Source organism: Barbus barbus, assembly GCF_936440315.1.
Source record: "Barbus barbus genome assembly, chromosome: 29".
Taxonomy (NCBI): domain Eukaryota; kingdom Metazoa; phylum Chordata; class Actinopteri; order Cypriniformes; family Cyprinidae; genus Barbus; species Barbus barbus.
The window spans coordinates 11,688,554-11,715,078 of NC_136757.1; the positions used below are offsets into that span (position 1 = coordinate 11,688,554).

The 26,525-nt window shown below is 37.4% G+C and overlaps 2 protein-coding genes across 2 annotated transcripts; one reads left to right on the forward strand and one right to left on the reverse strand.

Moving 5' to 3' along the window:
* Positions 1-585: 585 nt before the first annotated feature.
* LOC306849874 (uncharacterized protein) lies at positions 586-4,148 on the forward strand. The gene is made up of 2 exons (XM_079385248.1): positions 586-669; positions 2,779-4,148. The coding sequence occupies exon 2, from the start codon at positions 2,790-2,792 to the stop codon at positions 3,339-3,341; it is 552 nt and encodes a 183-aa protein (XP_079241374.1). The 5' UTR covers positions 586-669; positions 2,779-2,789; the 3' UTR covers positions 3,342-4,148.
* Positions 4,149-4,842: 694 nt separating this feature from the next.
* Positions 4,843-25,800, reverse strand: LOC306849871 (coiled-coil domain-containing protein 92-like). Its single transcript, XM_079385245.1, has 4 exons — positions 25,428-25,800; positions 13,379-13,597; positions 11,354-11,395; positions 4,843-6,476 (listed from the first exon to the last, which is right to left on the reverse strand). Exons 2-4 carry the CDS (start codon positions 13,512-13,514, stop codon positions 5,599-5,601), a joined length of 1,056 nt encoding a protein of 351 aa, XP_079241371.1. The 5' UTR covers positions 13,515-13,597; positions 25,428-25,800; the 3' UTR covers positions 4,843-5,598.
* Between the last annotated feature and the right edge of the window lie 725 nt (positions 25,801-26,525).

A 26,525-nucleotide genomic window follows, 5' to 3' on the forward strand; every position in this document is an offset into this window, starting at 1 on the left:
TAGTTAACGCTGCTGTGCAGGTATTTCTAACAGCTGAGTGAGTGATGGCAAATTTGACAGCTTTTCCAAATTTTCAAACACTAATATTTTTATTTAATTTTTTTGGGGGGTTGGTTGCATTCACCTCTTCAGAAGTTTACCCAACTATATAACGACTTTTGCTTCTGAGAACCCTGGAAACGTGAAAAGTGTCCATTATTTTTCGTTTACTGGCCAAGATTTTTTTTTTCCCATTACGCACAACCTACCAGCAAAGACAATCACTGTGTGAATGTCAGAACAGTCTTCCACATGATTTGATTACAGCTTGTCTCGTGGGTTACCTAACCAGCATCTCTGAGCTCATGGAGCGATACAATCACCACATGACCGACTCCACTGTATGACCCTGGGCCTAAAGACGTTTGTCAAATCCACAGACCGTCTTAATCCTGTTGATGGATTAGAGCTATGTTCTGATCCTATACCGGTGAGACGGGCCGACGTAGGGTCATTCACTCAACCAATCAGAGAATGCGCAGCAGTCTGTTAATGCCACTGTGTACGTGTACTTGTGTGAGTTCTGTCTCAAACTCATCCAATCAAGCGCAGCAGACAAGAGAGGAGGACAACACTTGGACAGTCATCCTGAACCATCCAAAATAAATTTCATCCTCACACCAAGTCAATGTAAGTCAATGCATCCTCTTTTGGAGGAACGAAACTTTATTTTAACCATATTTTATTAAAAAAATATTTAATATTATTAATAGTTTATTAATGTTATTATTATTTTATTAATGTCTCTAAAGAAAAGTATCTTCATACTGGAAAATGTCATACCAATGTGTAATATTCTGGTGTATAATGTTGTATTACTGTTTATTTCTGTTTTCTAAGGCTGTTGAAGAATTAATACTTGTATGTAATATGAAGATAATGCTATAAAACATTTGCTTTTTACTCAAATTCCAGTGCTGTTTACATTATTTTAGGGTCATCTAAATATTACCTCATAATTGAATGATTTTAAGAATGAGCATCACCTTTGTGTTGCATTTGAGTGAATGGTGCAGGGCAGGGGTGAGAATATTCTTGAGAGACAACCAGACACTGAAGTATACCAGATTACCATTCTAAAGCTGCCAGACTGGCGGCCTAGTTTCTGAAAAGATCATGTACTGCTCGATTCTAGATCATAAAATACATAGAGATCTATGTATGTTACACTCTCAAGTTCAATACAGAACTTATTTTATATATAAAATATAAATAAATACACGCATACAAATAAAAAAAAAATATTTGTATTACCTTAGCATTAAATTTCAGAAAACTAGTTAACGCAGCTGTGTGTGTGTTTGTGTGTGTGTACACTACCAGTGACAATTTTGGAATTATGATTTTTTTGTTGTAAGAAATCTTTTTTTGCTCATCAATGCTGCATTTATACAAAAATACATAACCTTAATATTGTGAAATATAATTTGTTTTAAAGCTGTAATGAAAAAATCTTTTCTATTTGAATATATTTTAAAATTTAATTTATTCATGTTATGCAAAGCTGAATTTTCAGTCTTCAGTGTCACATAATCCTTCAGAAATAATTATATAATATATTGATTTGGTGCTCAAGAAACACTTTACAATTAGGTTTTATTTGCTAACTATATTTAATTAACTAACATTAACAATGAGAAATAAATTTTTACAATATTTATTAATCTTTGTTAACATTAATGAATAAAAATACAACTGTTCATTGTTAGTCCATGTTAGCTCAGGTCTATTTAATAATGTTAATAGTCACAAATGTTTTTTTAAATCATGTATAAATGTCAGAATCAACATTAACTAAGATTAATAAATGCTTTAGTTGAGTACATTATAAACTAACAATGATAAATACTTCTAATGTTAACAAACAGAACCTTATTGTAAAGTGTTACCAATAGTTCTAGATCAGAGCTGTCCAAACTTGGTCCTGGAGGGCCGGTGTCCTGTAGAGTTTAGCTCCAACTTGCCTCAACACACCTGTATGGAAGTTTCTAGTATGCCTAGTAAGAGCCTGATTAGCTGCTTCAGGTGTGTTTAATTAGGGTCGGAGCTAAACTCTGCAGGACACCGGCCCACCAGGACCGAGTTTGGACAGCCCTGTTCTAGCTAGACAGACAGACAGACAGATAGACAGACAGATAGACAGATAGATAGATAGATAGATGTCACACTGAAAACATCTAGTCACTTTTGTATTTTTATGGCCTCTGAATAAAGACTTTGTAATTTGTTTTTCTTTCTCAAAGGACATTGTGTGCAGTATTTAACACTTTCCTACAATGAAAAAAAAAATTGTTAACATATAAACATTCTTAAAAGATCTGTTTTAAACACATCTTCAATTATTTATACAATTATTACTTGTTTTAAAAACAGAATCATCTCTCAAATGTATTAAGCTTATGCTTAAAATTAGCTAATAACTAGCAGGGTTCTAAAAAAAAAAAAAAAAGTGTTTTCTTTTTTCTTAAATGAATACATGATAAATAGGCTACTTTTATTCAAATAAGACCCTATAGACATTTTTGAAAATAAGACCTCACTAATTTCTCTTTCTTGACACTATTGGCTTTCGCTGTCTCCTCTGTGTCCACTAATCAGACAGATCTCATTGCGACCGACGAGTCTAAGACTGATTGGTTTTTTGAACTATGTTTAGCTCTTTGCTTTCACAGAGTTTGCATGCACAGACTTTCTTACCAGACGTGGATTCGGTCAACCTCTGACCTTGTGTTTTCACAGCATCTTCCGGGATGTTCTCCCAATATAAAATTTTCTCGTTGATGAACTGCCTGTTACTCCTGATGGTGATGTTTCCTGCGGTCCAGTCGCGTCGGGGCGGGGGCTTTGGACGTGGAGGAGGCCGAGGTGGAGGATGGGGCGGCAGCAGCTCCGGTCGCACGGGCTGGGGAGGAGGCGGCGGACATTACCGTGCCCCACCAGCCCACACCGGAGGCTCCTCGGGACACAGCACTGGGAAGGTAGCAGGGGCCGCCGCCGCCGGAGCTCTAGGGGGAATGCTGGTCGGACACGGCTTGAGCTCCTTGGCCCGACCTGGATATGGGTACGGGCACGGGTATGGAGGCTATGGAGGATACGGAGGCTACGGTGCAGGATATGGGCATGGGTATGGCCACGGTCATGGACACGGGCATGGACATGGTGGTGAGCATTCAGGAGATCATGTTCACAATGAGACAGATGTGGATTATTACACAGGTGCTGCCAGTTCTGGACCCATTTGTAGCTGTGTGACAGTTTTTGGACTCGTTATGTCATTCTTACATGGGTACTTTCTGTCATAAGGGCCACTTATGGGTCACTTGGCATGGGTCAATCTTGGGCACCTTCTTGCATCTGTCACTTCTTTCAATACAAAAATAACCTAACAAAGTAAAAATATGGAACATGGACTAAATGCAATTAAACAGCACTCTGTGCATGATCTCTGCCCAAGGTTTGTGTTAAATTGACAGCAGAAAAACAAGGTTGCATTTGCTTGATCGGCAACTGTTTCCAATGTTTTTTGTCTCTGAAGCGAGAGTTATGATGATCACACGCCTGAGTCAGAAGCCTGTACATTTTTTTTTTCCAAATTGATGATTTTTATAAATGAATGTAGTTTTTTTTCATGATTTAGTTTATCAGAATAGTGGAATTTTGTATTATTTCAAATATATGATGAATAAGAGGTATTAGTAACAGTTTATTATCTAAAGAGATTTGCAGAGCATCATGTGTATATATATATATATATATTCCTTGATACTTATGCAAATGTGCATTGATTGTTCTCTACTGAGCTGTTTCAACCTTCTCAATGATTTAATCTGTTTGTTCCTGCCATTTACGTCAGCGAACATTCAAAATAAAACAAGGCTTATGGTAAAATCACATTAAACCATAATAAGCTTGACTAAGTGTGTTGAGTCGAGAGCAAATCTTGTTAAAGGGCTCGGGCGCTCTCTACCTCACTTCCCCGAGCTCTTTAACAAGCAGCTGATTGTCTTAAACCAATAAGATTCCATTGCTTTCGCTTGTACACCTTCCTAGATTTGTTTATCAGTATGTGTTTATTTTTGTACTGCTCATATAAAATAAATTCACTTCATAAAATACTTTACGTTTTGTCATTTTTCTTTCCATGCGAGTGATAATATGAGTAAATGTGGTTTGATTTAGTCAGGAATGTATTATAGAAAATAGAAATATATTATTGTAGCTCCATCTTTTTTCATCTTAAACAATGAACAACACATCTTTGAAGGGACAGTTCACCCAAAAAAGAAAATTTGGCCATTAATTACTGACCTTATGTCATTTCAAACCCGTAAGACCTTCGTTCACCTTTTAAACACACATCAATTTACTTTTGATGAAATCCGAGAGCTTTCTGACCCTCCATAGACCGCAACTGACACATTCAAGGCCCAGAAAGGAACATGAGGACATCGTTAAAATAGTCCATGTGACAAAAGTGGGTTCACCGCAATGGTATGAAGCTACGAGAATACATTTTGTGCACAAAGAAAACCTTGCTACGTTTCTGGGCCTTGAACATGTCAGTTGCATTGCTGTCTATGCAGTGCCAGAAAGCTCTCGGATTTTATCAAAAATATCTTAATTTGTGTTCAGAAACTAACCGAAGGTCTTACGGGTTTGAAACGACGTGAAGGTGAGTAATTAATGACAGAATCTTCATTTTTGGGTGAACTATCCCTTTAACTTATTTTTTATATGTAGAATGTTATTAATAAAAGCAAGTGAAACAAGATCATACACTGAAGTGACCTCATTGAGACCTTTGATTTCTGTAGGCGTTTAATTAGGAGCAGCAGGATTGTTCACATTAGCCTGTAAATATGTGAATGAAAGGGGAAGGAGAGTGGAGATTCCAGTACTACTGCAGTGCTCATGAATAAATATGAGTAGATATGAATATGCATTAGAACATTAAATCAGCAGGCAATGACGAGATTTGGCAATATATGAGTGTGTGTTTGCACCTCGAGTCAAACAGAGCGGGACATCGATGACGAGAAGAAAGGAAAGCGCGAAGACGGTGCTGAAAGTCAAATGGGAAAGAAAAACAAACATTTGGCATGCTCACAGTTCTCCTTCCCAACCAAGGTGAGACAAAGAAGTTATTCAAATGACCATGAACAAAAGTATTTTTTGTCATTTATACAGTGTTGCATAAAAAGCAGCAGGACATACAGAAGCTCTTGCTGCCATCCGTAGTCTCTCCATCTTTCCCTTTAAAACACATTCATATTCTCTTACACTCGCAAAAACAGTCTTTGCCTAAATCTTGTTCACTCGCCAGTACATGTTCAGCATTTCCCAGGGTTGTACTTTGCTATTGTGTTTGTTGTTTAAATTTGTATTGTGTTTGTGTTCTATTAATTTATTGACTAGGTTGTTGGTGATATGTTGATGATTTGAGCATCTGTATCCATGTGTTTTCACAGTCAAAGATTTCCGCATATACTGCATTGGTCTTAATACATCTATGTTAATATTCTATCTGTTAGAATGTGTTAATGTGCGCATTTGTCAGTCTTAAACAGTTCTGTCTGCACCTGAGCGTTTGCGAACCACTTGCTCCCCATTGACCTGGTCCACAGCGAGGGTCTCCACTTCCGCCTGTTGCCGGGCCGCACCTCCACTTGCTGAGGGCGAGCGGTGGATACGATGCGCCACTCCTATATGCGCGTTACCACGGGAATGGGGTCCCTCCCGCGCTGGACTATTCCTGGGACTTGGGGGCACTGGGATGTGGGCAGGGCTTGATGGTGCAGGGGGTGTGACCGAAGAAGCTATGGGCGGGATTACAGAGGGGCGTTCCCGCAGCACCGGCTGAGACTCTACAGGGGCCGTGGGCTCTCTGGCTTGCAGGAACGGAGTGGGATCTGGCATGGCGTCTACTGAATCCCTCAGTACCACCCTGCGGCCGTCGGCGGCGCCCAACCGGTACAGCTCTGTGTATTCAGAGTGCAGCGGCTGCGAAAGACTTTTGCGCATGCGTCTGCGAGGGGTCTCGGGTTGCCGGACATCTTTGTCGTTTCCCGATGCCGCAGGAGCGAGAGGAGGGGTGGGTTTGAAAGAGCTGACGGGGCTGACAGAGGGGCTTATACCTGCAGCTCCCCCGGCGAGAAGGCGTTTTTTGGTAGCGTGGAGCTGAGAGGTGAGGTAGGCAATGGTGCTGGCTCTCTGCTCCAGCTCTCCAGACAGGACAGCCAACTTATGGCTCTTCAACTTCAGCTCATCCAGGTACTTCTTCTCTCGCTCACGGATGGTGTTCTCCAACACCGAGATCATGGCATTCTTCTGCTCAAGATCCCGCAGGAGCTCCGTGTTCTCCTGCTCTTTAGCCTTCAGCTGAGCCTCCAGCTCCTCACAGCGCTGGTGCAGCTCTCTGCAACGAGCCTCACCATCATCTGAGAGAGAACAAGATGTTAGGTACAAACATTTAAAAGGATGCTACACGCAAATATACATTTTATTCTCATGTAGCCAGACCTTCAGACTGATGGCAGAAGGTTTAGGAACCTTGGCCGCTTGTAATGGCCAAGGACCGCCCAAGAGAACATATGACTAACAGTTAAGGAAACCAATAACGTTTTGTTTTGTGCAGAGTCATGTTTAGGGGCGTGGAAGTACCACAATAACAGTAAAACTCTTGGACATATTTCAGAGAGTCCATGCCGCGAAATTTACATATTTCACATACTTTTAAACATTCAGCGTTTAGTTGATCCTGATAAGAGCTCATTAGCTGTGTTTTAGCTGTACCCTTCAAATTGCGCAAATTGAAATTGCGAATTAAAAAATACACCTAATGGAAACAATTTCGCAATAACTCCCATATATCTCACACAAAAAAATGTATGTGCGCATGAGGTGCTTTTTTGGGCAATTCGAAAAAGGAATACATCACAAAACTGCAATGGAAACTGTTTTTTTCCCCCGCATTTACACCTGGTGTACGTAAAAAAATCACATGGTCATTCTTTAATGTACTATAACCTCCAAGAAACATGGAGGTTCTTGGAGGCCGCTCTCAAGTTTAAGAGGCTTTCCTTGCCATTAATGCTTGGATGGATAACCCCTTATTTACACTGCACACGTCTGCGGACACATTACAATTCCAACACTGCCACTCTAGTCAATGCTTGTGTTTCTACCAGCTGCGCCGTGGCACATATCCCAGAAGCGGCTATATGCGCTGATTTGCTAAAGATACATGCATACATGTCCAAAATTAATGGTGATATACGTAAACCTAACAGCATCCGTTAGGAAAAAATATGTTTTAATCAAATAATGTTGGTTAATGGAAACGCCGTCATTCCGCAATAGATTTATCGATATTTATAAAAAAGTTTTGTGCAAATCTGTAATGGAAACACACCTAGTGTCACAGTTGTAAGTCAACATTACAGCTTCCTTCTTCCATGAGGGGGTTTGGCGGCACAACATCTTTGTTTCTAGGAGGAATGTTGTTTCCAATTTTGTGTGCCATATGCATCAGATATTCAGCCAACAATACGTGACATCTGAGGTTGAGACTTTGCTGAGTTTAGCTCTAACCCAAATCAACCACATCCGAATAAACTTATAAAGTGTTCAGAATTACTTAAAAGTTGCAGACGGGTGTGATAAATTGGGATTGTACTCATGTCTGCAGGACACTGGCCCTCCAGGACTGGAGTTGAAGAACCTTTCACTATTATCGTCATTTGTTGTCAGCATTTTAAGATTCTTCTCTAGTCTCCAGTGCTATTTGTGTGCCACATGAGTTAATGCCTATGCAAAGTGTTTTTTTAATTGATCACTTGTGAGTAATGATGATTATGCTTCCTTAGACAGCTGCCTTGTGCCTTCTATCTAGGAAGAGAAGCATTTCACTAGGTTTTGGAATAAAGCTATTGATAAGTACAATGTCTGAAATAATATGTTTACTTAAAGGGATACTCCAATTTGGTCATTAATCACTTACCCCCATGTCGTTCCAAACCCGTAAAAGCTTTGTTCGTCCTCAGAACACAATTTAAGATATTTTGGATGAAAACCAGGAGGCTTGTGACTATCCCATTGACTGCCAAGTAAATTACACTGTCAAGCGTAATGCCATTTTGGAGAGCATCCGATGGACGCAAAGTGCGTATGCTATTCTCTGTCATCAGTAACGCATGGATACGTATTGTACGTTTATTTAAGCTTTGATTTGAATGGAAACAGTGTATCCATGCATTACTGATGACAGAGAATAGCATATGCACTTTGCGTACATCGGATGCTGTCCAAAATGGTGCTACGCTGACACAGAGAGGAGACAAATTGTTGAATAAAACAATTTTCTTTGCATGCAAAAAGTATTCTCGTCACTTCATTAAATTCAGATTGAACCACTGATGGCAGATGGACTATTTTGACTATGTTTTTTTATATTTTTCTGTGCCTTGACAGTGTAATTTACTTAGCAGTCAATGGGACAGTCACAAGCCTCCCGGTTTTCATCCAAAATATCTTAAATTGTGTTCAGAGGACGAACAAAGCTTTTACTGGTTTGGAACGACATGGAGGTAAGTGATTAATGACAAAATTTGCATTTTGGGGTGGAGTATCCCTCAATTCCTGGAAGGCCACAGCTCTGCACAGTTTAGCTCCAACCCTAATCAAACACACCTGATCCAGCTAATCAAGGTCTTTGGTATCACTGGAAACTTCCAAGCAGGTGTGATTTGGGGCTGGTTGTGAGTTGTGGCCCTCCAGGAATTGAGTTCGAGACCACTGCTTTAAAGACATTCTGCAAACTGACTAAAACATTAGCCTGCAGAGGGCAGCAGTGAACTGTGAATCACACATCAATAAACCAATTACCCCTGCAGAACTAATGGCTATTTAACATCAAACCTTTTCCTATACAGGAGCAACCCACTCCTCCCTTAAGATCTGATGTTAAGCTTTTGACAAACAGCATTTGTTGTATTCTGGGAAGAGCTCATTTAGCTTAGCTCAGCATAGATATTATTGATTTCTACAGAAATTTAGCTGGATAAACACATTGTAATTGCATGGATAATTCTGAACCATCTTATTGAAAATCACCTCATCATTAAAAAAATTTACATTTGTTATGTTGGTCTTACAAATGTCTAAGATTGTGAAAGACATGCATTTAGCAGGCAAATAGGGTGGGGCTGAGATGGGCACCTCAGAGAGAGGGTCCACACACTCATAAGGAGGGGGAGTGAAGGACAGAGACAGAGATCCTATCTCCTGTTACACTGCTAATGAATGTGAAGGTTGGGGGAATGGCAATGTCCCTCTTTATTGACCTTCAGCTTTGCAACAGCCTAAACAATGGCACGCAAGAGAAGATTTCTCTCTCTCTCTCTCTCTCTCTCTCTCACTTTCTTGCTTTCTCTCGGTTTAAATTTATCATGCATCACTGGCATGACAAAAGACAAAAAGTAAACATTTGCAACTGCCAAAGCAATAAAATTAAAAATAAATAAATTAAAGTATAGTTGTACAGTATATGGAGTAAAATTAGAGTCAGAAATGTATCAAATGATTTAGCAAATTAAAAACAAAAATAGAAAATCTGAAAATTGTATCCAATTAATCAGAAAAATTTAGCAAATTTAAATTAATGCAAACAAATTAAGTGAAACAACAACTTAATAGACAAAATGGCATATACAAGTAGCATTAACTAACAAACAAACAAATAAAAAACACAGTCATCTGAGGTCAAAGTGACAGCTTCAGAATGAGAGTGTTTACATGTGAAACTGTGATAAGTATACTTCATTCTTCACAATGCTAATATCACATGTGTCACGGTAGAGAGACAACAGATGTCGCTCTAATCAGCGATCGGTGGTGTAGTTATCTCTTACGGACATGTAGTTTAATGAGAATGAACCATCTGCTGTTACTCCAGTCGACATAAAGTGCTGTTTTAAATTGGAACAGAAATCATCTCTATTATTATGTGATGGCTGGATTAAGAATGATGCTTGATCTTTGAAATGAGAGGAACATGTGATTCTCATTTGCAAAGTCTCTCTTGTCATTTGTGAATGTCATTCCACATAAAACCAAGTGTTTTGATGTATGGCGGTGGTGCTGGTCTGAAATATCATGGCTATTGTTAGGAACATGAGCGTGGGGATGTAGTCAGCAGGTTGCAGATGATGCATTAGCCATTTGCATTAGTGCTGTATTAGCGTAGTCATTCATAATCTAATTTCCTGTGCTAGACACGAATCTGGCTCACATCAGCCACATGCGCAAACACAAACAACAGCCTGTCCAACCATACAGACACTAAACAAATGTGAAACTAATTCATTTTACACAGCTCTCTGGAATACTTTATTCTGACTAGTTATCTGCAGAAATACAATCTGCAGATTAATCATATTAATATTAAAATAAATATTGTAAAATTGTTACGGTGTTTGTCATGGCGTTCTTTCTGTTATTTTATTATTTAATTTAATTAAAAAATGTTGTTTGCCATTTTTGTGAAATAATATTTAATAATAATTTTAACTCCAAAATCAATATTTCATGTATTTATTTGTTGTACTTGTTGTAATAAAGAGGATAATGTACAGTCTTTATCATGTAAAAAACTCTCAAAGTCTCAATGCCTTCAGTGTTTTGCCTGGAAACTGCATGTCTGTGGCTACTGTGTTGAGCATTCAGAGCCTACATGTTTTATTAGTGCATTGTGTGTTTGTGCGGAGACTGAAAGGCCAACATATATTAAACAGAGTGAAACTAAAAGGAAGAGAGAGCGAAATGGCAGTCCCAAGGGGTCTCTGTGTCTGTCTGTCTGTCTGTGTGTGTGTGTGTGTGTGTGTGTGTGTGTGTGTGTGTGTGTGTGTGCGTGCGTGTGTGTGCGTGTGTGTGCGTGTGTGTGTGTGCGCGTGCGTGTGTGTGTGTGCGCGTGTGTGTGTGTGCGTGTGTGTGTGTGTGTGTGCGTGTTTGCTGGGTGGGACGCTAGTTGCCAGGTTACAAGGCACGAACATGGTGGTATATGTGCGAAGAGGGACACAGTTCTCTTTCTTTGCGGGAAACAAAAAAGTCTTATTTACAACTTATGTCTTATGCCCATCTGTCTGTGCGTCTACCAGACTGTTAAGAGATTTCTTTTAACAGGTAAACGTGTGGATGACAAGCACTTTGACAGCATCCTAGCAACACCTGACACACACACACACACAGCCCCCTTGCATAAGTATTTTGTTCTGAGTGTGAATGCAGCCACGTGTAAAGCGTGCGTGAGAAATCTTACCGCCTGGATCAGAACTCCGCATTGTCAGCTCATATGTCAGGTCTGTGAAACAAAAGAGAGGACAGAAGGAGTGGACAGGACGACAAAGGGAGGAGTGTGAGAGAGAGAGAGAGATCAAATGTTAGGCTGGCAGCACAGAGCATCACACTACCTTAAATGACAACAGTTGAAGATCACATGACACAAGACATCACCTGAAACAGGAGGAGATCAAGAGAGTGAGAGCAAAACAGTAACACAAGAGAGAGTCAACCAAGGATAAAAGAGCATGTGGGAGTCAGTGAGACAATACAAACAACATGAAAGTTGTATTTTATTTTTATTTTATTTTTTGTGCTTCAATATACTGCAAACAATAAGACAGTAGTTCATGCTGTTTTGTTTAGTTGTTTTGCCTTTACTTTGCATTTTTGCTTGGCTGTTTTGTGTTGTGGTTTTGTTTTTACTTTGCTGTTTTGCTTTGATATTTTTGTTTGTTTTGTTCTGTGGTTTTGCTTTGGTGATTTTTTTTTGTTTTGCTTTGCTGTTTGGCTGTGATGTTTTGTTTTGTGCTTTGATTTGTGCAATAATGAATCACACACACAACAATAGCACAACAATTTCATGTTTAAAAAGACCATGGAGATTGGAGTGAAGCAGCGTTAAGGCCTTTTCACACTGAATGCAAAAATTCTGTTCTCAGATACCAATGATAACAAGAACTCAGCATCCCCTTCTCTCTCAGAATACTCTTCTTCGATGCCTCTTGCCTTTTTGTGCAACAGCAGCTGCTCCGGGCATGTGATCTTAGCTCAAATCTAACTGGATGGCCTGTTACATCGTGAAGCGACGGGGAAAAAAACAACAACGCCATGAATGATCACACCTAATGTGAATAGCCCCACATGGATCTATTGTTTCGATTCAAAAGCGTCATCGCGCCAAATTAAAAAAAATATATTAAACATACAAAGAGTTTTTTATGTTTAATAAAAACATTAATAATTACATACATTTTCATATTTGGCTTGATGCTAATTATACTTCTTTTTATATTTTAAGATGTTTTCTTGTAAGCATTATAGATAGATTGTGTTTCTGATGCAGAACCAAACTTTATTTATCTTAATTTAATGCTGAATATTGAGCAGCAGACAATGTCCTCAAAATCCATATACGAGATACATATCAGAGGAAAAATGCATTGTTGGTCGGCACCACCGAGCATGCAGGCGTGAATTAGCAAAGGCAATCAATCGTTTCGCGCTCGGTGTGAAAGCACCGTTCGTCGCCGATTCACCTTGCTTTTTCAGATCGCGTTCAGTTTGAAATGGCCTTTAGATGAGGATCGAGCCATCTAGAATGAGATTAACTTTATATTCTCACAATCCTAAACAATAATCCCTGTGGCACAGTTTTACTCTATTAGCATAGAGAAGTGACCTGGTGACAGGACTGCATAAGCTTCTGCAGTATGTGTCTCTAACAAAGTGCCAAAGATTTGTGTTCATTTTTGATCTAGACATTTAATATGATGCCACCACAAATGACCTCAAGATGTCAACATCATTAAACTGATAGTAGTCATGCACAGGATTTGGCACCCACTTCATGAGGGCACTTGTGTGGGTGAGTTCAAATCCGGCTCGAGTCACATCCCAATCCCATCCTCCCCTATCCGTCCTCTCATTTCCAGTCAATTTTTAATTATCCTCTGAATTAAAGTGGCAAAAATACAAAAATTAAATAAAAACAATACTAGATTACCTAAACAAAATAATTAGCAAATGCACTAAAACTGGCAATAATTTTTCTTCATTGCTCAACAAAAACATTTTACATAAGCAAGTAATTATGAGAATTTGAGCCATTAAATAAATGAGACACTTCATTCTTCATGATTATAATGCTTCATTTACTGTAGACATATTACAAATGAATAATGTATGTGTTTATGGATGCTTGCTTAGTGCAGTTTTGCTGTAAGTGGCAGTCACTACATGATGCTCAGTGTATTGGCATGTGTGTGTGTGTGTGTGTGTGTACCTGAGCAGTGCTGTTGTAGGCGGCGGATCTCAGAATGTAGGCCTTTTAATGTGTTGGCATGATCTTGTTGCAGGAACAACAGGTTTTTCTGTGCGCTGTGCAGCTGATTCTCCAAGGTCACACTCACCGAGGCCATGTTGATGATGGTACGCGTTCACACTCACATGTATAAGTAAACTCACTCACTCACACCAGCACACACACACTAGCTCAGGAGACCTGTAAACACAAGAAAAGAAAATACTGGTCAGATATATAGAATATTCAGCATTCTGGCAGTTATCACTCACTATGACTAAAAGTTACATTAGTTAATTACACACCTAGCTCCAAGGTTATTTATTGGAGGATTGGAAGTTACTATTTCAGTCTTTCTACTTCAAATTTCTCGGTTCACTTAATGTGTAACTTGCTGTTTCTTTATTGTAATTATTTGTGACATTTACTAGCAATTTCTGAATGAAAATTGTTTCCGCATCAAATGTGTTTTAAGTGTAGCTTGCTGATTATAAGATTATATACTATTATTAAATTTATTTTATTATAAATTAAAATAAATTATATTTTTTATTATTTTACTATCAGTATTAAAATTATTTTAATAATACTTTTAAATAAATAATAATAACATTCCTATTTTATATACTAAAACACCACAAACTAATTTTTGAGATAAAATATGAGATTTTCTAAAGCAGTGTTACGACATTATTACAGATTATGATGGAAAATTGAATGTGTATATATAATTGTTATGAATAATACTGATAAGAAAAAGATCTAATAACCACAAACTAATACAGTCTGTAGTAAATTCCATCATTATCAAGCACAACAGGAGTAAAATATCATTCTTGCATGAAACACACAAAACGTTTGACACACAAAAAGCACCTCAAATTTATTTTTATCTAAAAAAGAATTTGACTGTAGTCACATTTTTGCACTTTACAGATTCAGTGCTGCTATAGACACAAGTGTATTATTTTAAGATATTTTAGGACATCTAATTCAGATCTGACAGGTACTGTAATAGGGACATTTTCTGAGTGTCATACCATTAAAAAAATATCACTTACAGCATCTTTAATTAAACCTCTGCTGAGACATCAACATCAGGATATATGCTACTATGCAATTCCCAGAGTACATGACAAAATGCATCTTTAAAGTAATTCATCATAACACCAAAATCACTCTTCCTACAGACACGTGACAATTCACATATAGACATGTGACTGTTTGTGTAATCAGGACAAGCTATAAAACTGCACATGTGAAGTCAGTGTGGATAAACCTACACTCACATGAGATGTTTACAATGGAGTCACAGCCACATAGTGAGGTCAGGAGACTGTCATACAGTACTTGCACAAACAAAAACACATTACTGCAATTAAATTGTTTACTTCGGATATCACTATCCCTTCCCAGAATCGTAGTCCCTCTGTCTGAGAAGATAAACAGCTATATTTATCTAATGACAGCATAATGGTTTGACATTACGTAATGCGTTTCAGATGAGGCAGAGAAGCGAGGGAGAGTCTGTAGATACTGTTTGTGGGAGTATTGATTTAAGGGGGTGAACGCTGGGCTGGTTTCCACAGACCCTGTACTGCTCAGGGATCATCCCCCATCCCAAAGCGCTCTTAAAGAGGTCGCATCATACATATTTCATCATTTATTTTTTTTCCCTTGATGTTTTCTGATCCACTTAAAATTTAAGTAGTGCTGGGTGATATATTGAATATTCATGGAATATCGCAATGATTGCGCTAGTGAATGAAATTAAGCAATGTTGTAATTATCAATGATATAGTATGCTTTTTTAAGCCATTCATTTTCTATGATTAGTCTTTGATCCTTTCTTGTCTCACAAGTGTGGAAGTGTTGAAATATGTTTTGAAATAGCATCATTTAAAGTAAAAACAGTATTTGATTGATTAAGTTTGATTAATTTCAATGAATTGGTTCAAATGATTCATTTTAATGAATCAATTCAGTTCTGATTCAAGCTCTGCCTCAATCTATTTGTGTCATCACTCTAACATGTTCACAGGAATCTCTGTATTACATTTTTCATATATTAAAATGTATAATTAGCAATATAAAATATAAAGTATGCACACTACTGCTCAAAAGTTTTGGGGTCAGATTATTAATAGATATATTTTTTTTAATTAATAATTTTTTTTCAAGTGACAAAGACTTTTACAGTATTACAAAACATTTATCTACAAATAAATGCTGTTTTTTTTTTTTAATTACGTCAAAGAATCCTGAAAATGTATCACGGTTTCCACAAAAACATTAAGCAGCACAACTGTTTTCAACACTAAATAATACAACATGTTTCTTGAGCTCAGTGAGCATAACAGTCTTTATTCAATAAATCTTATCTTATATTCGATAAATCTTATCTTATACCAATCCCAGACTTTTGAATGGTAGAGTGCATTACATAATACTGTTTTTATTACTTTATATAACGGTGCATATAAATGGAAGACTAGATTAAATGTCCATTTTCCTTGTGCTCATTTAGTAAAAAACAGTGCTGAAGTATATAAAAACATGCCTTGATTATTTTTAATCATGTTTGCTGATGTGACTTTCATGCAAATCCTCTGGTCATGCAATTTTGATGAGTACCTTTTACTTTAAATAAAGGATATTTTAAGACAGGCAGTTTTGAGTTTCAAGTTGAGAGTTCGGAAAGTTGATCAAGTACATCAAACTCTTGTCTCTTATTTCAAAATCAAAGAAAATTCAATTTGAAGTATTAAGTGACAGTAAGTCCCTTTCAAAAACACTTTGGCCCAGACTAAAATATCATATTCCAGTTTGTACTTCCTACAAATATACTCACTTGTGGGCTAATGTATTCATCTAACACCTTGTTTAATTTATTTTTTCTGCTTCTACCAGAAGATAAAAGAAAGAGTCCCATCACGACTTCTTAAGAAAGGCTTTGATTTAGTAAAAGGGTCCTCATAAAGCCCTGTGTAGTTTAAATTATTAACAGAGAACTTGGGCAGACTCTCTCCTCTGGGTGCACTTCCTCCTATCATGATAATGCAACACAATAAAACTGACAAATCCAGCCATTCAGAAAGACAGAGGAAAAAGGAGAAACAAAAGAGATAAGAGAACGCCTTGCGGGTGTGTTGAAGGTCTGCATTGCTAATCATACTTCACATTTATTCTGCTATATGACGAAAAAATGAGCTACCTGCTCTCATGCAGAAAAACGTGATGCTACAAAATGTGAAAAATGTTACTGCGGAAGCAAACTGCTGCAGTTTCCAAGTGAAATAAGCAGTAGTGGTGTAGAAGTGCTGCAACTTTACCAATTAAAAATGTCTTGAATTGTGAAAGTTTGAATTTTAGATTTAAAAATTACATTTAAAATCTAGGGATTATGGTCAGTGTAAGCATTCCTATTGGTTGTGTTAAAATTTGCTATAAAACACTATATAGACTTTATAACAGAAAATCAATCACTTTTAGCGACACTCGGTGCCGGTGGACATTTCATCTGGACACTGCAGTGATTTATACAGCAACTTATTTCAGGCTTGCAAAAACATGCACGGTCACGCTTTTCTCATAAGATCAAGTTGAAAACGAGAAAAAGAAGCAGCCAAAAATGGTAGTGTGGTTGATCAGAAGACAGGAGCAGATGCCTTAAACACACTCTCACTCTGACAGACTAACCACAGTCCTCCACAAGACAGACACAACAAAAGGATGGGAAAAGCAGCACACTGTATTCGCTCTAAAGTCTAAAAGGTAAACCAAAAAACACTATGGGTTTCTGAAAAAACAAAACATATATATATATATATTTGAACATGGATAGTGTGGCTAAAAAGAGGGTAAGAGATGTTCGAGGAAGACTACGAGTCGGTGGAACTCATGAAAAGCCTATGAGCATGAAAGAGTAATGCCAGGCTGTGCTCACTCTGAGTGCGGCACAGAGAAAACAGTCAGTAGACTCTGCCATGCTCTTTTATTCATTCACTTGCTGCTGTCCCTCCTCATGTGTCCTCTCTCTTTTTCTTGCCACCTCCATTTCTCCTCATTCATACACAGCATATCATGCAATAAAGATGCAAATGTGAAGATTTACAGAAACAAAGAAACACACTACCAACAAAATTGGTTGTGCAAAATTCAGAATTTAGAAAAGACTCACTTTCAGTTTAGAGTGAGAATATAATAAGTGTGAACCACAACCAAAAGGAACCTGATTTTTTATTTGATTTTTATTATTATTATTTTAAATTGTTATCACTATTACTATTTTGGGCCAGATTTACTAAACAGGGCAAATTAGCGTTAGAACGCAATCCAATAAAAGCGCAGACGGGAGGGGAAAATTCTGCAGGTGATTTACTGATAATGCGCACATTAAAGAACACAGACGCAACATCTCATTTCCATAATGATCTACCAAGAGCAGGGCAAATTACCGCCTGCTTTAAGACATAATGTTGCAAATACCAGTGAATTGACGAGCACAAATCTAAACTGTGTTGCGTGATTCATTTGAGTACTCTCCTCCCAGAAATGTACAGATCGAAAGGGAAACTCCTACAAATGCATATTCAATATGAATTGCAAATATAACTGTCCATGCCTTTTCAGCGCTAATTTCCCATTGCATGTCTTTAGTAAATCCTAACATTATCTTTTACACCAAATGAGGGTTTGCACCGGCGCAAGCGAGTAAATTTGGCCCTTTGTCTCCTATGCTCACCAAATCAGCATTTATTTGGCCACAAATACAGTATAAACAGTAATATTGTTGTGAAACATTACAATTTAAAATGACTGTTGTATATTTTAATATATTTTAAAATGTTATTTATTCCTGTGATTGCAAAGCTGAATTTTCAGCAACCATTAGTCCATTATTCATAAGCATTTCTTACTTTTATAAATGTTGAAACCAATGATTCTTAATTTCATTACTGAATGAAAAATATTAATTTATTTCAGGAAAAAAAACAACAACAACTAAATGACCACAAAATGTGTATAAAACTTTTTTTTCAACAATATAAATTAAATAAAACGGTCACATAGGTGTAATTTCAAACAATGTGTCCCCATTTATTCTGTTTATGATCAAATTTATTCATATTAAAAAAAGAAGAAAAAGAAATACACCTACAACAGATATATATTTCTTTGATTTAATCTGACTACTAATTCTACTTCCTTAAATGCACATTATGATTCCCATTTGCTACCTCAACACAGTGAAATTCCATATGGCTTATATATATATATATACACATCCTGAATTATTTTTTTCAACCATGTTGTAGGTGGACACCAAAACAATCCACTTGTTAGTTTGGGTGTCATTAATAGCGTATCTGATCTCTCTTTCATAGCACAAGACACACAGACTTTTCACACAGTGAGAATGACTTTGCCACGGTCAAACCTGCTGTGCTTAAAAGATTTTTAAAAAGTGTTTGGTCATGCTCAAGACGGCAGCTACATAACAAAGGACACTGACAGGTGACCTCCATTACTTAAAGACAGAAAGAGAGAGACTACGAGGCTCCGTGGAGCAGGCAAAAACTATGAATAATTTATGAATAATGAAAAGTGAGGCATAAGGAGTTTGTATGCCTACTATGAGCAATACCAATATTAAGGTACAACTGTGAGTGATGATGTCATCTATAGTAAATCACGAGCACTTCCTGAAACAAGAGAGCTTCCCAGCAGCCACCATGACATCATAACAACATCATACTGTATAATGAGGTTTTAACATTTGGTTTTGTGTCAATAAGCAGTTGAGCTGCATGAACTCCAAAAGATTGTGTAAAACCTGATAATCATGTTCCCCATGTGAGATAATCTGTACAATGAGACATATCAACGTCACAAATTTATTTCTTTGATTAGTGGCCTAGAATTAGTACAGCACCTGACATGTTTGTTATTTAGTTTACATTAGAAGATTTGTTTGTTCTTTCACATTCTGCTTATTTTCAACTTTAAATTAGACTTTGAATTCCAGATGTAGAAGGACGTTTGTTCAACCCAGGCTCATTGGAAAAATGTGCCTTTGCCGAAATTTCTGCGAAGTGATATAACATTGCTTCTTACAAGTTTTGCAAGACTTTAGAAAGTGAAATGTCCAGTGAGTGGCATTAAAAGAGTGTTATCTGAACGGATCAACAAATATCTGGCAATGTTTTATTACACTGATTGCTGTGTGTATTGCACCAGCTCGGATATGAAATGTCCAGTGAGTTGCGAAAAAAGGTTGATGGTCTATCCACCTTATTTTTCCTGTAATTTCCCGTAATTAGAGTCGGGTGGTGAAAACTTTTTTAATTTGAAAATCTGAGTAAATTTAACGTATTTTGTCTTCTGGGAAACATGTAACTATTTTCTGTAGCCTCTGAAGGACAGTACTAATTGAAAAAAAAAAAAAAAAGATATTTGGCAAAATAAGAAAAATTTACACATTCTGTTCAAAAGTTTTCACCCCCCTGCATTGTTTTTCCAGAGCATCAGTGGGCATTTGAATCTTCTGTAATAGTTGCATATGAGTCCCTCAGTTGTCCTCAGTGTGAAAAGAAGCATCTCAAAATCATACAGTCATTGTTGGAAAGGGTTCAAATACACAAAAATGCTGGAAAACCAAATAATTTTTGGGACCTAAAGGATTTTTCTGAAGAACAGCAGGCAGTTTAACTGTTCAGGACAAACAAGGGACTCATGAACAACTATCACTAAACAAAAAACACAGCTGTGGATCATTCAGTGAAGAACACAGTATTAAGAATTCAAGAAATTCAGAAAATTCAACTACTATTTTCTCTTGCGGACTACACAAACATCTTTTATGTGAAATATCTTATTCAGGTCAGTACTAAATAAACAATAACATACATGTTGTATAATGTCTAATCTCTTATTTTGGTAAAATAATTAACATTTTGCAGATTCTGAAGTTTGACCTCAACTGTACACACTAGTTTGTAGTTTTTTGTTTTTTTCCAACACTGTCTTTATTGATTTTAGAAACTTTAACATATAAATACACTTTAACAATATAAATACATGCACATACATATACAATATAAAGGTGTCAAAACAATGGTACATTGATATCAGGTGATGCATGATATGAAAATAGATTAGGATCAGCTTCCATCAAGAATCCTATAAAGGGGTTCCATACTTTCAGGTTTTCTCTTAACCATATCTGTGAGTTTTTCCAAAGCCAAGCAATGAGATAATTCTTGTAACCATTGTTTAAAATGAGGGCTTTCTGTGTTTTTCCAATGACGAGCTACTATAAGTTTTGCTTGTAATAAACAGAATATCAATAATTTCTTATCAAAGCTAGTAAAAGTGCACGTTACAGGAAAAATATTTAGTATACATAGTTTAGGACATTTGGGAATATTTTGTTTCAATACCATGGATAAAAGTTTAAAACTTTTCCCCAAAAGCATTCAACTAGGGGACACTTCCATAAGCAATGATATAGTATAAAGTTCCTATCGCTTGATTGCATTTTACACATTGATCTGGAATGTTGGGATTAAATTTGTGTAGTAATTTGGGAGTTATGTATACACTCATAATTTTGAACCTCGTATTAATTGTCTGGGTTTGGGTCTTTAGACAGACACTCTGCCATTCATCTTCTGTTATATTCTCACTTATATCTTGACACCATGCCAAACGTTTATTTTCTGTATTTTCCTTGCAATTAGTAGAGATTAGTCTATAAAATAAAGAAATTTGCCTACCCTCATTGAAGTGGTTTAAAGTCATTTTTTCTAAAGGGGACAGATCTGACAAGAGAGGATAATGATGCTTTGTCTTATTAATAAATTTTTTTAAGTTTTTTAGGTAAATCACACTTTTGTCTTAATTCCTGAAAACTGAGCAGAGTTTCATTATTAAATAAATCTCTCACTTTACTCAAACCTTTTGATGCCCAAATTTTAAATCCAGCATAATGTGTCCCAGGTGTAAAGTTAGCTTTACCCCAAATAGGGGTAAATTGTGATAACTATAAGATATAAGATGTTTCAAGTCTTGGTATTTGTGCTACCCTGTCAGATTTTGCTACCTCCCATTAAAACTGATGGTAGCAGAATTCATTGCCATTGGGAAATTTCAAATATTAAATGGAACGATAAAATAACGTTATTAGCCGGTTAATGGCCATTTCAAATTTTCAATATTGTTCGGAACTATAAAATTTGATTTTGTTTCTGTTTCCGGTTCTGTTCCAGTCAAAATTTCGTTTGTTTCCGGTTTTCGTTTTCGTTCCTTGAACTTGTTCAGAGCCCAGTTTCTGAGAGTATATTTCAATGATAATAATGCATGATCAGATAAAGCAATGTTACTACATTTGCAGTTAGATATACAATCAATCAGGTCCTTTGAAATTAGAAAATAGTCTATTCTGGAATAAGTATGAAAAGATGAAGAGTAGCAAGAAAATTCTTTCTTTGTTGGATTTTGAAACCTCCAGATATCAGCTAAATTAAGATCCTTTATGTATTGATTAATTATATTCCTAGTCTGTGAGTGTGAAGCGCCAATACCTGTGGAACGGTCCAAATTAGGATCTAGGGTACAATTAAAATCACCCCCAACTATTAAATTACCTTGAAGAGAAGACAAAATTAAGAAAAGATTATGAAAAAGGAGGAGGAGGAAAGAAAAAAACAAACCAACATCAGAACCATTATAACACAAAAAACTGAAAAAGTGCATGGCGAACATCCCTTCGATGACTAGAACCCTAGTTAAGTATTCTAACGGTCCTTTAAAAGGAACGTTATGAGGTTGCTGAATTACGAGACAAAATAAAAACTGTAAAAATCCTTTCAAAACAACTGTAACAATCCTTTAGCGTCCCCAGACTAGCATCCTTTTGCAAGCCCGCGATGAATTTGTTGGCCTCTTCGGGGGAGTTGACGAAATGACGGCAGTCTCCGTTGATGACCAGAAGTTTGGCGGGGAAAATCATCCCGTACTTAATCTTCCTCCTCCGGAGTTCTCATTTCACGTCGTCAAATTGTTTCATCACTTCAGGCGATAGATCTGGAAAAAACATAATGCGATGGTCCTGGAACATCACACTGTACCTCTTTCCCGAGCTGCTCTCAGCACTCTGACTTTGTCGGCATAGTTAAAACATTTCAGTATCATTGTCTTTGGCCTTGACAATGTGTTCCCAGCTTGAATGCCACTGGGTAACCTGTGTGCCTGTTCAATGATCAACCTGAGGGAGCCAGTTTTCCAAAAGCGAAACAGGATTATTTCCCTCAACTCCATTTGGAAGACCCAGAATGCGAATATTAGAGCGTCGGCTTCTACATTCGACCAAGTCAAGAGCAGAGGCAAGGTCCGATGCGTTTTTTTCAAGTTTGGAAGCCCTTCCTTGAAGGCCACTAATGTCGTCTTCGGCCTGGCCGATTCGGTTCTCAGTTTCAGTAAGTCTTTCAGCAAAGGAAGAGAAATCCTCTCTAACTTATTTCACTGCTGCCAGAACCTCCTTATATTGAGACAAAAATTCACTCTTCAGACTGTTTATAGCTGAGAGAATTACGCTGTTATGGGGTTGAGTTTCAGCTTCGGAATTAGCAAAGGCGCCAACTTGTGCAGTATCTGCTTCAGTCGTGGATCCCAGGTCATCCACAGTCAAATCCGTATTAACTTTTTTATCTCTTTTCCTTTGCGGTCGCGAAGACATGCTTAATGTTTTGCAGAGCAAATATCAAACAAGAATATGAAGATTTTGGTTATTGGGGCTTGGCAATTATGATAATTAACAGAGAGCGTTGAAAAGCGCGGCCGTTCAGCAACCTGACATAACCGGAAGTCAGTGCAAACAGTTTTACCGTTTACTGCACGTTGTTATTCTTCTCGTAATTTCCCTACCGTGGGTGATGAACCAGAAGTCTTGCCCATAGGCTTACTTCCACACAGGAGAATAAGGTGGATGGTGTTTGAAAATAATGTTCAGTATCACCTACACTAAACTCTACCCAAAACCAAAACTGATAGTGTAAACAAAATCAAACATGAATCAAGTGCTCAGCAAGTGCAGTGCAGTACCAGGTGAGCTATCTAGCAAGTTTACTATGTCAGAAAAGCCATACGGAGCTGGTTATGTGTAATGCAAACACGACAATGAATTATTTTACAATGCACTGTAAGTGTTTGGAGGTTATAACATAGTAATGTGCAAACAACTGCATGAAAATAACTCTTTATCAATCTATAATCTGCCCCTGTACTCATAATTTGTGTGAAACGCATTAAATAAATGTTGGCGTTTTACATGTATAGGTACGTTTGTAGGTATCTTAGCACACAGCCATCCTATTTGGCATTTACTGCACACTACCTAGTCTGTAAATTCTCAAAATATTTCAAAAGATAACCATAGTAATAACCAAATCATAACACACTTATTTATAGGTGGATGAGGCATCAAGTGAGCATCGGAAAAACAAAGTGCAACCCATCACCATCTGTATCCCGCATCCATCTGCTTACCGTAAATTAACCGTTAAATCACAGGCGCTGGGAGCATTGACCATCCTTCAGAAGTGATATTCCACGGCATATGTGCAGACTCGCTCCCTCACCTCCTTTAGGAGCCATTTATGGGCTGGTAGACATTTTAGAGTGCTAATGCTAACATTTGCTCTGATCTGACTGATGCTGTTCCCTACAGTCAGAGGGTAAGGCCTCCCCCGCCCCGCTCCACATGAGACAAAAGAATCCCCCTGACATTAGTACTCAACTCTGTTGTTCTTTCCCCCGTACTATCTCTCACACTCTCCCTTAACAGCTCTCTTTCTTGAACTCCAAATTCTCTCTCCTTCTCTTGCATTAATAATCAATGAGCTGCAGCTTTAGAGGAGACTCTAAACATTGTTATATCCTAGTCCTGATAGTCACATCACACACACACACACACACACACATCCAAAATCCAGTGCTTCAGTATGTAGTCACACCCACTACATACTCCTGCATGATGTAAGCTAGTATGATGACATATTATGCAGGGCACAAAAACAGCAGCAGGTAAATAACACCTGATTATCGGTTATTATTAGAAACGTCACTGTTTTTCGGTTCTGTTATTAAATAACCACTTATTAAATAAATGAAGACCATACAAAAATCATGATTAATAAAATGTGGGACTTTCATGGCAGCATCTGATTGGCCAGTGCACATCAACACATGCACGTGAGAATGGCTGGGGATGAGCAGGATCATAACGGCACCTGCATTGCGGACAGCGCAACAATCAACAAACCACCAATCTAAACCTTTATATAATTACACCAGAAGGCATTTACAAGCTTAGAGACACAAGAGGATGAGTTACTCTGAACCTGTGAACAATCCAGAAACGACAGCATGTGTGCAAAACAATATTGCATATGCATCTGCTAGATAAAATGAACAGATTTTCAAATAACTGATTTGAAACATATAAATGTTAACGCATCAATAAAACAAGATCACAAAAATAATCGATTTAATCGACTTAAAAGCAGTTGATTTTCTAAATATTTAATATTATAAGCCTGATAAATAATCAGAAATCTCAAATTCATTTCGCACAGCTCTCGTGACATCCAAAACAATCTGCAAGAATGTGTCAATGTCAAAAAAATGTTTTCACTGACATCTACATGGTACTTTATAGCACCCATCTTCACAATCGTGTCTAGTTACTGTCATAATAATCAGCCACCGGCTAATGATCTCATCCGTCCGAAAATACGCAACAAGGAGTAAACAATAACAACCTACATCAATGCAAGTGCTAAACTGCGCACTTAAAATATACGAGGCAGTATTGTTTTCTAAACCATACAGTGCAGTAGGCTTTCTTTGGAAACATCGCTTGTTTGTTTCAGTCAGCGGCTCGAGCAGGAGCAGGTGCAGCTGAGATGCGACCCGCCCCTGAGCGCGCTTCACACCGGGAGCGAAGCGCAAAGAAGCGGCCGACACCTACCGGATGGACGGGCTGAGATTAGTGTGTGTCTGATGGTAGAGATGGGGTCGGCTCTGCTGTTTGCGGGCTGCTGAGAGGAGAGATTTGCTAGATTTTGTCTCCTCGCTGGAGCAGAGAGAGAGAGGGGGCGGGGGGGCTGTGTCTGACATCTCCCGGAGATACAACACTAAATAAAGCGGTGCATGCTGGGATACTGAGGATAACGCGCGCGCGCACTTCTGGCGCAGGTGAAACGCACGTACACAAGTCACTCTGTTTTCGTCTTAATGTTAGCGCCAAGTTATCGGTCTGATAGATGTAGTGGTATCTGGCAATTTAAAGTCGATTGCGAGTTAATTATTTCAACCGAAATGTAGGCTATTTCACGCAAAGCGTCATCACTATAGAAACATGATGACGTTAGCGTGCGCTTGGTTTACAGGTCTGCGAGAAGTCATTATGTATAAATATGACAATTAAAGTTAAAATAGTCCTTCATATGAATTTGAGAATGGAAAATGTATATGATTATCGATAGGCCTATTATTTCTGTTATAGCCTGTTCATCAGACAAAGTGGAGTAAAACCCAATTCTCTGTCAGTTTCCAGGCAGCCCTTTTAGCTATTGAGCAAATCATATTTTCAAAAAATTAAAAATATAAAAAAAGACAGGAAGACTTCTTCTTAATTTTGCTTTAATCTTTTTAACAAGAGGGTTGACAGTCAGTGTGATGCTTTTTTATTTATTCTCATTTATTTTTGAACTGATAAAATGAATTGCCGTCTTTAAACAAAAGCATCTACCAAATGTAATTATATTTATATCTTGATAGCTAACGTAGACTTTTAGTCATTTTTAGAAGATATACCAACACAAAATAGTTGGCAAATTAAACAGTTTATAATATCTGTCATAAGTAAATCAAAACATTAGTTATGCTTAGGCCTATATCATTAGTAACATATCACTAGTTAATTTATGAAAATGGATTAATTTATGAAAATGGATTATAATTACATATAATGAATAATATTTGAAAAAAAAATGATATATATACACATGTATAATATAATATAATGATAATATATGTATATACAGTGGGGGGGGGGGGGGGGGGG

Bases quoted from the DNA above. Each gene is read 5' to 3' on its own strand.
- LOC306849874 (XM_079385248.1), top strand. From the start codon at position 2,790: ATGTTCTCCCAATATAAAATTTTCTCGTTGATGAACTGCCTGTTACTC.
- LOC306849871 (XM_079385245.1), bottom strand. From the start codon at position 13,514: ATGGCCTCGGTGAGTGTGACCTTGGAGAATCAGCTGCACAGCGCACAG. The intron at 11,396-13,378 runs GTACACACACAC...TTTGTTTCACAG, and splicing joins CCTACAACAGCACTGCTCAG to ACCTGACATATGAGCTGACA. The intron at 6,477-11,353 runs GTAAGATTTCTC...GTTCTCTCTCAG, and splicing joins GCGGAGTTCTGATCCAGGCG to ATGATGGTGAGGCTCGTTGC.